Source organism: Neovison vison, chromosome 4 (genome assembly GCF_020171115.1).
Source record: "Neovison vison isolate M4711 chromosome 4, ASM_NN_V1, whole genome shotgun sequence".
NCBI lineage: Eukaryota > Metazoa > Chordata > Mammalia > Carnivora > Mustelidae > Neogale > Neogale vison.
In genome coordinates this window covers 204,047,260-204,063,109 of record NC_058094.1, presented here as the reverse complement: position 1 = coordinate 204,063,109, position 15,850 = coordinate 204,047,260, and the positions used below count along the sequence as shown (strand labels likewise).

Sequence of the window (15,850 nt, the reverse complement as noted above, 5' to 3'; positions counted from 1 at the left end):
CGCATTAGAGCGAGAATACTGATATGCTTGCGCTATGAATTAACCCTTGCTGCTCTTCGATCACTTAGATGATAGCTCCAGAGAACCACTCTCATTTTACTAAACGCTGCACCGTGGAAGGGAGGTTGAGGAATTCGCCAAAGGTTAAGCCGAGTGCAGGTTCTGTCACAGCTTTTTGGAGATTTGGAGTATTTCCCTCTGCCTTTGGGCAAGCCATCAAAGGCAGTTAAAGGCAGGAGCCGAGACATAACCCAGCTAACGCACACCAGCTTCCTCCAGCGCCTGCTTTAGACGCTCGTGTACTCATTGCGCATGCGTCAACTTTCCGCTTAGAAATGGGCGGGGTACAGCCTTTGCCCCGGTGGAAATCCTGAGCGAGGCTGACCGAGTCTGTTTCCAAGGTGACGGTGTGGCGGCCTCGGTGGTGGATTGAGCGGGTCTGAGCGAGGTTCCCAGAGGGCTGCGCGTCCCCGTCCTGTCGGCGCTGTCATGGCGGGTTTGCTGAAGAAGGTAAGGTGACTGGGGGTCACTGTTGGACTTTCGATCGTGGGGGTAGAGTCAGCCCGAAAGCCTCTCATCCCGCGGGTGATGGCCGGAACTGGCGCGGGCTTGCCGGGGTTTTGGGGGGAACTCCTTCAGCTGTGTTCTCAGAGATGACGGATTTAGTAGCTCCGCCCCAAACTAGTGGCTCTGAGAGACCGATCTCTGGGTTCGGCCAGTTTTAACCAGGGGACTGGTGGTTTTGCGCGGAATTGTATGCAGCGTGAATCGTGTTTTGTTTCCGAACAGACCACCGGCCTTGTGGGATTGGCTGTATGTGAGAGTCCGCACGAGGTACGTGCTGCTTCATTCCTGACATCGCAAGGACGACCAGAGCGCTGTGACCTTGTGGGAAAGACCAGGGGGATGTGGACATTTCAAGCTTGAAATTACAGCTCAGCCCGAGAGCTGTCTTGAGACAGAGCAGTGCCCACTTCGTTGATCGGTGCGGTGTGTTGTGTCGTGCGTGCCCCCCGGCCTCGTTCTTCAGCCACTTCCCTTGCCAGTTTCTCCGTAGCCTTCTGGTGTCTTCGCCTGTTCTTGTTTGAGGGCCCTCCCGTCCCTGTAGCTCCATTTTCCACCTTTAACCCCCGCCTCACATTTTCTGCTTTAGGTGCCTCAGATTCCAGCACACCCTGGCTTACGGAATATATCGCTCTGGCAGCTAACCCCTGTGTCATCAGTTTTCCCTTCTAGTGGGAGCGCTTCCATCTAAAAAACTTCAAATCGTCCTCCCGCTATCCCTGACCTGCCTTCAGTAATCACACCATCTCTCTCCTCCCCTTTATAGGTGATTGGAAAGAGTTATCTATACGTAACTGTCTCCATTGTCTTACTTCCCTTTGAATCACTTCACTCAGATTTGGCTAGAACTGCCCTTTTCAAGATCACCATGATTTCCGTGCTGCTAAATCCAACGGTCCCCTCACGTTTCCTACTTAATTGACCCATTAACAGCACTTGCCACATTTGGCGCTGTCTCCCATCAAGCATTGGGGCTTGGGGACACCTTAGTGTCCTGCTTTTTTGGTTATCTCCCCCCCCCCCTTTACTTCTCCTCCTTCTATTCTGGTTATTTCTCATATCCCCACTTACAAATTTTGGAGTGCTAAGACTTAGTTCTTGGATCTTTCCTCTGCTTATATTTGTCTCCTTGTCTGGACCCAATCTCGTGGTTTTAAATACCATTTATACATTCATAACTGTTGGATTTCTGTACCAAGCCAGGCACCTCTCCTAATGAGAGTCTTCTCTATTTAATTGCTTAGTGGATATCTCCACTTGAATGTCAGGCAACCCAAATTTAATGTCCAAAATTGGGTTCCTGTTCTTCTTGTAAAATCTGCTCTTCTCTCAGGCTTGCTTACCTCAATGAATGGCATTTCCATTCTTGTACTCACTCAGGTCAGAAACCTTGAAACCATGTTTAATTTCTCTCTCTTGCTCACACCCCACAGTTAGTACTTAATTACATCCTCTAGGTTTCTACTTTTAACATATATCCAGATTTTGAGTACTTCTCACCATCTCCTCTGCTGCTACAATGTTCTCAGCTACCATTATCAAGCTGAAGCATTTGCTTCCTAACTGCCTTTCCTTCTTTGTCACGGCTTCACTTTAGTCTTTTGTCAACTAAGCTACAGTCAGCTTGACACATATGAGTCTGGTCATGTCTCTCAGCGGAACCCTCCACTGGCTTTTGATTTCACTTGCAATAGAGAAGTCCTAATAAAGGCCCTCCAGACCGCTATTTAGCATTCCGAATTCTAGTAATTTATCTTGCTCATTGACTTTCTCTATTAGAAGGTAGGTTTTCATGAAGGCAGGGATTTTTTATTATTTTATTCACTGCTAGTACTATGATGAGCACATGGTATGTGCTCAGTAAATACAAGGTTTGTTAAACGAATGTTGTGTAGTTCTTACGAGTTCATAATGACTCATTATTGTCTAAAACGGAACTCACGGTTCTTTATTCTAGCCACATGCTGTCCAATAAAAATAAAATGTGGGTAATAAATATAAACTCTGTTTGTAATTTTAAATTTTCTAGGACTCACTTTTTTTAATACAGTAAAAGGTAAAAACTAATAATTTTATTTAATATATTTAAAACATGTTAATGTTTTATTTATTTTAATAAAATGTTACCATTCCACTATATAATCAATATAAAAATTAATATATTATACTCTTTTTTTATACTGGATCTTCAAAGTCCACTGTGTATTTACGTTTATAGCACTTTTTAGTTCAGACTAACCACATTTCAGGTGTTTGATAGCCATATTTGGCCAGTGACTATTGGGCAGCAAAGTCGAAGGAAACTAGAACTATATACGAATTACTTTATATTCCTTTTATTTTTGCCATTCAGTCCTATATGTGTATTCCATGTGTAAGGTTGTCTTTTCCTACATCTTTAAGTGTCCAAGTCCTATCATTCCTCCACGTCTATCTCAGATACTTTTTTTTCTTGAACCTTTCTCTGATACATGCTGAAGTGACTCCCTCCAATAGAACAGTAATGCTAACATTTATTGAAAGTTAATGTGTGCCAGATACTGTTCTAAGCTATACAACAACGTATGAAGCAGGTATTATTAACATCTCCATTTTAGAACCCAAGTCTGTTAACTTGACCTCTCAATTGCCATATTCTTTGCTAAAATTAAGAAGAAATGAGGCTGAAAACCCATGCATAATTCAGATTATATGTTATCTGATAATTTCTACATTAGTATAGTTAAAAAATATTCTCTTATGGAACATTGTATCAAATGTCTAAATATGTCTAAATATGCAGATTACTTTTTAAGGAGAGCAATTCTTAGAGGCCCTGAAGGTTTATTTGTTTATTCATAATGTGTATTGTGAATATATATGAATGAAACTAGGTATTAGCACCTGTGGATTTTATACAATTAAACTAAAACATTTAAAATTAAATACAAAGAAATAAAAAATTCTTTATCATGTATGTGTATTTATGATTATACTTACTACTTGTGAACATTTGTGAGTTAGCATCTGCTATCACAGCTTCTTACATGTGACTTTATCCAGACTGCCGTGTGTGAACTTGAAGTTCAGTGTGCTTCAATACAGGCTGTACAGTGATTCAGTTTTCTTGTTACTTTCCTATTAAGCCTGTGGTGAAACCTTCATTCACATGATACCAACTCAGTTATCATAAGCTGAAGTATTAGGACTACATTTAGTTAAATTTGATCATCCTGATAATCATTGTTTTACTTCTGCAGAAATTCAGATAAGAAAAATTGAAAAAAAAATCTGATTTTGTAGTGCTTAGAATCTCAATTTGAGAAATAATGATTTAGTAATTGAGTTGATTTTCAGATTAGATCATTAGTAATAAGTTAGAATGCAGTTTTATTTTTACTTATTATCATACCTTTGGCTTATATACAACTTCTGTTGATCATGCAATGTGAAAAGTATCCATATTTCTACATTTAACCCTTGAATAGCACGGGTTTGAATTGCTTGGGTCCACTTATATGCACATTTTTTTCAATAAATACAGTACAGTGCTGTAAGTGTATTTTCCTTAAGACTTTCTCTTTCTTTTTTCTTTTTTTAAAGATTTTATTTATTTATTTGACAGAGAGATCACAAGTAGGCAGAGGAGGGGGCGGTAGGGTGGGGGGTGGGAAACAGGCTCCCCGCTGAGCAGAGAGCCCAATGGGGGGCTCCATCCCAGGACCCTGAAATCATGACCTGAGCTGAAGGCAGAGACCCAACCCACTAAGCCTTAAGACTTAATTAATATCATTTTCTTTTCCCTAACTTACTTTATTGTAAGAATATAATATATGATGCATACAACATATAAAATATGTGTTAACCAACTGTTTGTGTTATTGGTGAGGCTTCTGGTCAACCGTAGGCTATTAGTTAAGTTTTGGCAGTCATAAGTTATACGTGGATTTTCAGCCATGCCAGGGACTGGCCCCCAACCCCAGCGTTGTCCACGAATCAACTGTACTCACATTTTTCCTCAGTTATAAAGGTGATAGATAGTGCATAGACATGAAGAAATTGCAACAAGGAAGAGTTAAATGCTTTTTAAAAAACATGTGAGGGGTTTTTGTTTTGTTTTGCCTTTTTGTAATTTGTGAGACTTTCTGAAGTATTCTGTTGAATCTTAAGATATTTTAAACTGGAAATGTATATGATTTGTCTTTTCAGAGGCTAAGAATATTGTACACAAAGATTCTTGATGTTCTTGAGCAAATTCCTAAAAATGCAGCATATAGGAAGTACACAGAACAGATTACAAATGAGAAGCTGAGTATGGTTAAAGCGGTAAGTAGCTGACCTGATTTTGTTTTCTTGGATATATGGTTTCAATGCAATATTAACAAAAAAGTTCAGTTTATTTTTTGCATATTCCACATATGGAATATACTTTGCTCTTTTCTATTCTTCTCTGCTTTCCTTCCATCCTTTGTCCCTTCATTCAGCAAATTCCTTTTTACTAAATGCATTCCATGTGCAAGCCACTGTTAAATACCATAGTGAAATAACCACATTAGGTCTCTTGTCTAAATTCTTTTTACCTCTCTTCCTGATCAAGTCCTTGTTGATTATTGACTTATCTATAGATATAATAATCCTTACCTCTTTTCTCTAGTTTCAGTGTAGAGAAGAATGAAAGCAAAACAAAAAATGTCTGTTTTTAAAAAAAAATTCTCAAAAATAACTATTTTAAAATGTGCTTTGTTGCAGAGAGGATCAAGTCAGTCTCTTAATTACCAAAAATTGTATCAAACATTGTTATGAACTGACTCTGTCCCCTCCCCCATTCATATGCTGAAGACCTAACCGCTCTCCAGTGTGGGTGGAACATCTGTAGAAGTAATTAAGGTTAATGGGGTCCTAAGATTGGAGCCCTGATTCAGTAGAATTAGTGTCCTTATAATCAGAGACAGCCATGTGAGGACTCAATGAAAAAGTAACTATCTGCAAGCCAGAAAGAAAGCTTTCATCAGAAACTGACCTTATTGCACCTTGATCTTGGGCTAACAGCCTCCAGAACTGTGAGAAGATAAATTTCTGTTGTTGAAGCCATAGAGTCTGTGGTATTTTGTTGGCAGCCCTAGCAGACTAACAGAAGCATTTTATAGGTTTTAAATCAAAGGCCCTAGCCAGACACACCATAGACTGCTACTAGTTCTTTTATACCAAACTATATTACACTATTATACAATTAAATTTCTCAATTATTAAATTTTCACACTAGCAATTATTTCATGGACTTTTGTAATTTTCCAGAAGTGTTCATAAACTCTAAAAGTAATTTACATATAAGTAATAAGTGGTCCTAATACATTTTTCTTATTATTATGTTACCATGCTCTGTAGTCCAAAGAGAATAATTATTTTTCCCTAGGTATGCAGCAAAACAGTTTGATTTAGAACTTTTATAATTAGCTTGGCAATTCTGAAAGTGGCTTACAGATTAAAGTCTATAAGGGGAAGTTCAACATTTCTTTTGATTTCATGTTTTCCTTAAGGTAAAACGGGCTTCACATTTTTTTTTTTTCCATCACAGAGTAAGAAATTTCCCTTTCTCTTTTCATGAGGTAAAGCTCTTTGAGTCTTTCTCTGCTTTCCTTCTCCATAACCTTATCCCACTTTAATCATTTTTCTCTCTTTCCCTTTTATGCACGGATTTAATTAACTTTCAGATAGCCTCAAAATGTATTTTCTTAGAAAGAAAATTCTTATCTTTATATCTTCCTTTATTTTTGCCCTCTTTTTCTTTTCTCTCTTATCCAGTGTCAACCAAAGAAGAGTTTACTGTCATTACTTTCACTTACTAGTTAAAATAGTTTTCTCTGACTTGGACTCTTTTAATTGCCGTGTAACTTACCGGTCCATGTATAGTTCCATCATAATTCATTATATGCCCCACACTGCCAATAGAATGATTTATTTATTTATTTATTTTCAGTATATAAATCTGATCCAGGTTCTTCCTGTGGTTTCTTGGTTAGTGTTTCTTAGATGCAGAATTTAAGAATTTTTGCTGAGTTAGTCGTATGAAACTCTCCTAACTGCTTTTATCTCCAAGCCTTTCTTTGATGTACAGCCAGGTTTGGGAACCACTGACTTACATGTTAAAGTCCTTAGAGTGGTATGGAAGGAGCTCCAATGTCTGACTGTGGGTTATCTTCTGAATCTTACCTTGTCATTTCCAATTTCATACCCTAAACTTCAGCAGTACCAAACAGCTGATAATTTCGTGATTTACATGTAATTTTATTATTGTGTTTCTTTGTATTTTCTCTTCTTCTTCCTGGAATACTCTTACCTTGTCTTTCTGGCTTATTCAAGGCCTCAAGATCCGTTACTAACTATGTGAAGCCTTTTCTTATCTCCCTAAGTAGAGATTAACAACTTCCTTGCTTTTCTTACATTGTACCTGTCACACTGAATTTTATTTATGACTTCTCTACTAGCCCATAAGCTACTTATGATTTATGCTTGCATTCCTCTTTGTGTCCCAAGAATTGAGCATAATGCCTGGTGCTTATATAAGGTCCTATAGAAATTTTTGTCTATCCAAAAGGCTCCATACAAATAGTTTTAATAATCCCAAGCACCATATAATAGTTGTATCCTCATTCCTGTTTTTGGTAAAATTATTACAGATTTTTAACCCTCAATAGAGTCCTATATGAAGTCTTCAGTAAATATTGTTTTATAAAATATTTACTAAGCCTGAAATGGAAATAAAAGTAAATATTTTTTCAGATTATACTAGGGAGGTAGAATATTGGTGAAAAGTATTGGTTTGTGGCCTGTCCAAAATTTTCATCTCAGCTCTAATACTTATTTGCTGAGTGACTATTGGCATATTGTCCATTTCTTTTTCTCAGTTTCCTCATCTAAAATTCGAGTATAATACCTACTTAAATACTTATTGTTAGGACTGAATGAGGTAATTATGTACAATGTTTAACACAGTTGCAAGCACCTGGTGATCAGTACATGGTAGCTTATTAAGCTTAAGGACGTTCTGTCACTGTTAAATAGAAGTCATATTATTAACTTACCTTCAGTAAGACAAATTTTGAATTGTTTTCCTAGCACAGGATTCTCTTGAGTTGGAAATACTGACCTTCTTTGCCTTCTTTTCTTCACTCTCCTGGGTCTCTTAACAGTGACCACCTTTCCTGTTTTGCTTTTGGAGTTCGGCTTTAAAGCTCAGTTAATTCTGAGTTAACCAGTCTTTCTCAAACATGTTCATCTGCTTTCCTCCGCCTTCTTTTCTAACTGTTTTCATTTATTCAAGAAACATTGAATGCCTTTTATATGCCATGTATGTTTGTAGGGATGGAAGCCAGTGCCTATATGACAATGAACAAAGTAGATAAAAATCCCTGCCTTCTTGGAGATTACACATTAATGGTGGGAGGCAAAGAAGTAAGTAAGTTAATAAAAAAGTTAGGTTAAATAGCACGTTAGAAAGTAGTTAAATGAAGTGAAGGAAAATGAAAAGAGAAGGATGTGTATATAGGTGATGAGGGATGTTACGATATATATTTGTTTCCTCTGCCTGTCCTAATAAACTTGGCGGCTTAAAACAATAGAAATTTATTCTTTTACATTTCCAGAAGCCAAAAATCCTAAAATTAGTACCAAGGGCCCAAATCAGGGTATTGACAAGACTGCGTTCCTTTTAGAGGTTCTAGGGTAGAACCTGTTCCTTGACACTTGCAGCTCTGGTGGCTTTAAGCATTTTTGGTTTGTCATTCTAATCTCTGCCTCTGTGTTCACATTACTTTCTCTTCTTCTGTGCATCATTTCACTCTGCCTCTGTCTTTAAAGGATTCCTGTAATTGTATTTAGGGCCTACTTGGATAATTTAGGATAATCTCTGTCTCAGGATTCTTAATTACATTTGCAAAGTATTTGCCCCACAAGGTAACATTAATAGATTTTAGGGATTAGGTCATAGACATTTTGTGGGGCATTATTTAACCTACCACAGTATAAGTTACTATCAAGAGTGGTCCTCACTAAGAAGGTGATACATGAGCTAAAACTTGGATGGAAGTGAGGGAACAAGCCATGCAGGCAGATATCCCTGGTTAGCCAGCAGATGCCCTGAAGCATGAACGTGCCAGTTCCTGTAGAAAATATCTTTGTTATTTTTTCTCTTTTCATTCCTTCTGTGGGTCAAAAAACCATCCTTTTTACACCTTACATATGTGTAAGTGTATAGAACATGGCTTCTGGATCTCACAAAGCTCAGTTTACTAGCAATAAATACATGTCATTGTATTTTCTAGGTAACGTATTAGCATTTCTTTTCTATTTTAATTTTCTATTTTAATTATAAGCATTTCTTTTCTCTTTCTTTCTATTTTATTGAAGAATAATTTACAAAAGAAATATGCAGAAATCATAAGTTGTAGAGCTTGATAAATTTTCACAAAGTAATCACACCCATGTTAATACCAAATCAGAGGACATTTTCAGAATGCCCAAACCCTCTCTTTTTACCCTCCAAGTTAGTACCCTCCTAAAGATAACTACTCTTCTGACCTCTAACACCACAGATTCATGTCACCGGGTTTGTAACTTTTTGTAAATGGAATCTAAGTTCGTGCTTTTCTGTGTGTGATTTCGTTCATTTACTATTATGTTTGAGAAAATCATCCATGTTCTAGCTGTAGTTCATGTATTCTCGTTGTTAGGTAGTATCCTGTTATATCCAAATACTATATTAATTAATTCTATATATGATTATTTGAATTATTTCTAGTTTGGGGTTATAATTTGTGCTGCTGTGAACATTCTTGAACATGCCATTTGGTTAATGTATTATACTTTTCTGTTTGGTATATACCTAAGAGTGGAGTTCTGGGTTGTAGAGTAGCATTTATTTTGAATACTAATGCTCTCAGAGGAAATATAGGAAATACTAAGAAAATAAAGTAGTATTTAAAAATCTGTATTTTATTTATTTATTTTTAAAAAGATTTTATTTATTTATTTATTTGACAGAGAGACACAGTGAGAGAGAGAGCACAAGCAGGATATGTGGGAGAGGGAGGAGCAGGCTTCTTGGTGAGCAGGGAGCCTGATGTGGGGCTCAGTCCCAGGACTCTGGGACCATGACCCGAGCCAAAGGCAGATGCTTAACAACTGAGTCACCCAGGTGCCCTAAAATCTGTATTTTAGAAAGACTGAGGTAGACATCATATTTCTTACTCTTGATAAGCAAGTTAATATTAAGACAGAAAAACAATAAAATAGTAAATGAAATGGGTTTCCACCAGATATTTGGCAAACATTAGTAAGGGCTTAATAAAATAAAAATTAATTATGTTTGCTATAATAAGTGCTATTTTATATTTGGGCCTTTTTAATTAGGATATTGAAACATTTAGGTATTGTGCTTCTTTGTTTAAATCTTTTTTTCTTCTTTTCCCTTAAATTGTAGGAACCAGATGTTAAGAAATTAGAAGACCAACTTCAGTGTGGCCAACTAGAAGAGGTTATTCTTCAGGTAAATAAAAAGTTGAATATTTAGCTGTTTGGCTTTAAATGGTCAGAGGCACAATACTTAGAGACACAAAACTGACTTTCCAGAAAAAAAAAAAACCCTAAATTTCTTTATTTAATCAACTCTCAAATATAAGAATAATTGCATATAGGAAATACTTCTGTCATGTATATATCAATTAAATATTTATCAGTAATTATAGTTTGAATTTATGAGGCTTCTGTTGGAGATTTGGAGTTGGATACACCTTAAATTTACTCTTTTAGCCTTTAGTTCAAACTAGTAACACAATATTACTATTATTTGAATAATTTTATCTTTTTAGATACATACTTTTGTGTTTTAAAGGCTTCATATATTTTTAATATAGAGAAATACAGGTTTTTTTAATCACAAAATCATGAAATGAAAATGTATTTTTATTTTTTACTTTGATTAACACATCTGTGCCTTTTTTTTTTTTTAAAGATTTTATTTATTTATTTGACAGAGATCACAAGCAGGCAGAGAGGCAGGCAGAGAGAGAGGAGGAAGCAGGCTCCCTGCTGAGCAGAGAGACCAATGCGGGGCTTGATCCCAGGAGCCTGGGATCATGACCTGAGCCGAAGGCAGGCTTGAACCCACTGAGCCACCCAGGTGCCCCCTGTGCCTTTTTTTAAGTTGTGCATTTTTTCCCCCAAAATTAATAAGGCTAAGCTTAAAATATGTTCTTGTATTTTATGTTTTATATATTAAATCATTCATGTTTTTACTCTCTCATTTGTGTTTTTAATATTTATTTAGGGCGCGTGGGTGGCTCAGTGGGTTAAACCTCTACCTTCGGCTCAGGTCATGATCGCAGGGTCCTGGGATTGAGTCCCACATTGGGCTCTCTGCTCATCAGAGTGCATGCTTCCCCCTCTCTCTCTACCTGCCTTTCTGACTACTTGTGATTTCTCTCTCTCTGTGTCAAATAAATAAATAAAATATTAAAAAAAAAAAAGATTTTATTTATTTATTAACATTTATCTTCTATATTTCTTTGAATGTTTTTTAAAATAAAAGAGATATTAACCTTAAACTTTTGCTATATTATCTGTACATTTTTTCAGTCTCTCCTTTGCCTTTTGACTTCAATTGAATATTTTCTCTCATATGTAAAGATGTTTTATTTTATTTTTATTTTTATTTTTTTTTAAAGATTTTATTTATTTATCTGACAGAGAGAGATCACAAGCAGGCAGAGAGGCAGGCAGAGAGAGAGGAAGGGAAGCAGGCCCCCTGCTGAGCAGAGAGCCCGATGCAGGACTCGATCCCAGGACCCTGAGATCATGACCCGAGCTGAAGGCAGTGGCCTAACCCACTGAGCCACCCAGGCGCCCTGTAAAGATGTTTTAAATTTTTATTTGGTCAAATCACATTCCCCGCTTTGCCCCACCACTTCACCACCCACCTCCCTGCCACAGTATTATAGGTTTAGATGTCTACTCTTAGATGCCATCTGACACTCAATTCTGTTTCATTTAATTTTTTTTTTAATTTAAAGAAAATAAAACCATTTCTTCAGTTTTATTAAAGGACAAATGAAAGGATATAGTGGGCAGTATTGGTAAAATATTGTTATATTTTATATTCTTTTTTATACTAAGTCTTTAAAATCTTTTGTGTATTTTATATTTGTAGCATGTCTGAGTTTGAACTGGCTGCATTTCAGATGCCTACTCAGTAGTCACATGTAGGTAGTAGCTACCATTTTTTTTTTTTAAAGATTTTATTTATTTATTTGACAGAGAGCGAGATCACAAGTAGGCGGAGAGGCAGGCAGAGAGAGTGGGGGAAGCAGGTTCCCTGCCAAGCAGAGAGCCGGATGCGGGGCTCGATCCCAGGACCCCGAGATCACGACCCGAGCCAAAGACAGAGCCTAACCCACTGAGCAACCCAGGTGCCCCAGTAGCTACTATTTTTGACAGCCCATTTTTAGAGGGATGAAAGAAGAAGGAAAAGATACTGTGTTAGAGGTAAGGAAGAGAGCAGGAATGGGCAACAGCGCTCTCCTGCAGCTGAGTCCAGCTACCTGAAATGGGGTTGACCTCATGATGGTATAGGGTTAGGTACCCTCCCCACACTACACGATGCCTTTGGGGCTTAAAGAAAGTATGAATGGTCAACAGACCCAGGCCAAAGGGCTATCAGGGAAATAGCCATCGTTAGAGATATTTTTAATTAGTATTTATGCTATTTTCTCATTTTAGTATTAGTAAATCCCTCTATCCTCAGACTTCTATTAATCTGCTTTTTAACTCATTGTTTGTATACATTTTAGACTTGATGCTAAACATAGATTGGCTGTTTTGCCCCACTGGCATAAATGAGGCATTGCTTTTCTTAAAGAATTACAGTCTGTGATGGAATTTGGCACTTACTCTGTATTTGAATTCCTTTTCTGACATCCTGACAAGTGTTTAACAGTGTTCTTCTAAGTTAGCGGGAGTTGTCATAGGTCTTTTTGTTGTATAAAAATGTGAAATAAAAAGAACCTAAAATATTTGTTAAATAGTTATAAATTTGTTTGAAGGGAAAAAGTTAAATGTAACATAATCTGACTAAGGAAATTAATTCAATCAGTAAATTTTGTGCATCTATGATATTCTACACTCCATAGATCATTGTTTTACAAACTGGGTCAAATGATTATGGGTCAGGAAGTCAGTTAGATGGGTTATGACTAGCATTTAAAAAAAATAATAGAAAATAATGTATCATAGCTAGTAAAGGTAATGATAGTTTTGTTTTATGTGCATATAATGGATCCTTTAGTAGAATTTGTTGTGTTTTACTGTGGGCCATGATTTAAAATAAAGCTTGAAAGCTATTGACATAGATAAGAGATATTCTTCTCACTTTCAAAGAATTTATAGTCTAATGGTGAAACAGACAATTAAGATTGAAAATTCACCAAGTAAATTTTTGAACACACTAACAGCAAATTTTAATCATATAGAAAATATCAAAAGCCATCCTTTCTTGCTCATAATTATGTAGCTATGAGAATTAAGATAATTTTATTAATAGTGTTCAACATTTGATGGTAGAATAGCTTATTAGGTATTAACATGAAAATGGTTTTAATAACTGTATTTCAGTCATTAGCTATGATAAATATCTATTAGTGTAACCAAATGATTTTTTAAAAAACTTTTATTAACAGGCTGAAAATGAACTAAGTCTGGCAAGAAAAATGTTACAGTGGAAACCATGGGAGCCTTTAGTGGAAGAGCCTCCTGCCAACCAATGGAAATGGCCAATATAATCATCATTAAATGATTGGTGTGTTGATGGGAAATGGATGTAATTAAATGTTCTGTTATATTAAAAATGTTTCTATATTATTGACATCTTATAATCAAAGAAAACTAATATGGAACATATTTAGGACACTTCTTAAAATTGATGACTATGGTAATAGGTTCTTGTGAATCCATTTTTGATATGTAAAGCATTCATTTAAATTATCTCAAAGATTTTTTTGTTATTTGTTTTTTGCGTTTTTTTTAATGGAAAGATTGTAGAAAGATTTGAAAGTTAATTGGAAAAATTCCTGTAGATTTTCAGCACAGAAGCCATAACAGAAATGTTAAGTATTTATAGTGGTGTCTTCAACAGATCATTTAATGATTTTTATCCTGAAAGGAAAAAAAAAAACCAGGAAAGATAGTTATTATTATTGTTTAGACAAATTTATAGGTCACTAAAGTGAAGTAGTAAGAGTAAAAGCCATCAAATTATAGTTGTACAGTTAAGGAAATTGATTTGGTATTTAAAAGAAAAATTTCTTTCTTGAAAGAAAAAATTTCTTACAGTGGTAGTTGGAAAAACTTTTCCATTTGTGTTACTTAAAGAAGTTGGCTTTCTGTTTCTTAGCCTTTAGTTTTCTTGATTAACCAAAGCTTACAGGATAGAGATTGAGGATATGTAAAAGGAGAGATATCAAGAGTTTCTAAAGTTTATCTGACATACAGATAGGTTTATATTCAGAACATCTTAGTCATACATAGGTTGTAACTTCAAAGTGGAATCATGAGGTAGTTTTCACTAAGTTTCCAATATGAGTGCAGTTGAGTATCAAACCTAAGATAAATGCTAATTCAAGCAAGGAAAGAAACAGTTGCCATAGGGACGCCTGGGTGGCTCAGTTGGTTGGACAACTGCCTTCGGCTCAGGTCATGATCCCGGAGTCCCAGGATCGAGTACCGCATCAGGCTCCCAGCTCCACGGGGAGTCTGCTTCTCCCTCTGACCTTCTCCTTGCTCATGCTCTCTCTCACTGTCTCTCTCTCAAATAAATAAATAAAATCTTTAAAAAAAAAAAAAACAAAACAGTTGGCATAAATTATTTTTCACATGTCCTCATTACTTAAATTTGGTATTTTTTAGCTTCAAAGGTAGTACTTTGGTGTGTGTTTGTACACATATGTTTTTGTGTCTTTTGCTATCCCTTGTGGCAAAGCAGATCATTCAAAATTTTCAGAATGAGAAAAATTTTTTTTTCTGATATATTTCTCCCCTTACAGAGCTGTAAATTGAATGGTAAATAAGCATTAATTGAGGTGGATTGAGTTACTTTTCAGCAGTCAGAATGCAAGAGAAGGCTTCTGTGGGGAAAGTGGAAAAGCTTTAGAGGGAGTCAGAGGTCCAGGGGTTCTCATCCCATGGTTCCAGTGCCATCAAGAGCTCAAGTGGAGGCAAGCTGTCAACCTCTCAGATTGACCTATTTCTTTCTTTGTAAAAAAAAAAGTAGAACTTATGATTTATAACTTCCTTTTCAGTCCTAAATACTTGCTTTAAATATAATACATACTTATAGATGTAAAAAAAATACATGATCTTAAAGCATATCTGTATAGATAATTCAAGCTGATTTCCTAATCAACCACTTGTTTTTTAGGTCCATTGAGCACATGAACACAGATGGCTTGATGTCTCTCTCAGACTTTCTAGTCTCACCTCCCACGATTCTTGGGCATCATGTATTTTACAAACAGGGTTCCTGTAGCTAATAAAAAGGGGACTATATTGATGTTTGCATTAGAAATGCTAGTGGTAGAATAGTAGTAATATAGTAATAATATAATAATAATAACTAATATTTGTTAATATTTGCCAGGTACTGGTCTAAGTACTTGACTAATTTCACTCTTAAATCTGCACTACAACTCCTAAAAAAGTAATCGTGTAAATTATCTCCATTTCTCCAGATAAGGAAACCAAAATTCAGTGTGAGTACTATTCTGGAATCGTAGGCCACTATAGGCAACACAGGCACCTTGGAAAAACAGGTGAATAAGTGGTGTAATAATGAACCGGGGTCCCGTAGCTAGCTAGTAAGATGTGGAGCTAAATTTTGAATCTGGGAGTCTTGCTACAGAACTCATGTTCCTAACCATTATATTATTTTTATGAATATTCTTGCATTGCTGTCACTCCTCCCTATAAAATAGGGACTGTACTAAAGTAACCTATTTCTTGCTTTCTTGATTTGCTTTGTCTAAATGACTATAAAGAACAAATAGGAACAAAGATAGTAAACTGTATTTCATTTTGTAGAAAAATCTTCATATGGATTATAGGTAGATAATATAAATGGGATAGGTATTTAAAAGGCATTTTTGTGTGGGGCATGTTTTTACATTTATTAACTGCCATTCCAACTGCCCATACACCTTACATCTGTTAGTTTTTACTCCTTCAAAAAATTTTCTGGTTGCTCTATAATGTCCAGATGAGGCTT

The 15,850-nt window shown here is 36.1% G+C and overlaps 1 protein-coding gene across 1 annotated transcript; it reads left to right on the top strand.

The window, feature by feature from the left end:
- Window positions 1–418: 418 nt before the first annotated feature.
- Window positions 419–13,586, top strand: NDUFA5 (NADH:ubiquinone oxidoreductase subunit A5). The gene is made up of 5 exons (XM_044246493.1): window positions 419–510; window positions 790–834; window positions 4,753–4,869; window positions 10,022–10,087; window positions 13,272–13,586. The coding sequence occupies exons 1-5, from the start codon at window positions 490–492 to the stop codon at window positions 13,371–13,373; spliced, it is 351 nt and encodes a 116-aa protein (XP_044102428.1). The 5' UTR covers window positions 419–489; the 3' UTR covers window positions 13,374–13,586.
- The last annotated feature ends 2,264 nt before the right edge of the window (window positions 13,587–15,850 follow it).

Bases quoted from the DNA above. Each gene is read 5' to 3' on its own strand.
- NDUFA5 (XM_044246493.1), top strand. From the start codon at position 490: ATGGCGGGTTTGCTGAAGAAG. The intron at 511-789 runs GTAAGGTGACTG...GTTTCCGAACAG, and splicing joins TGGCGGGTTTGCTGAAGAAG to ACCACCGGCCTTGTGGGATT. The intron at 835-4,752 runs GTACGTGCTGCT...TTGTCTTTTCAG, and splicing joins TATGTGAGAGTCCGCACGAG to AGGCTAAGAATATTGTACAC.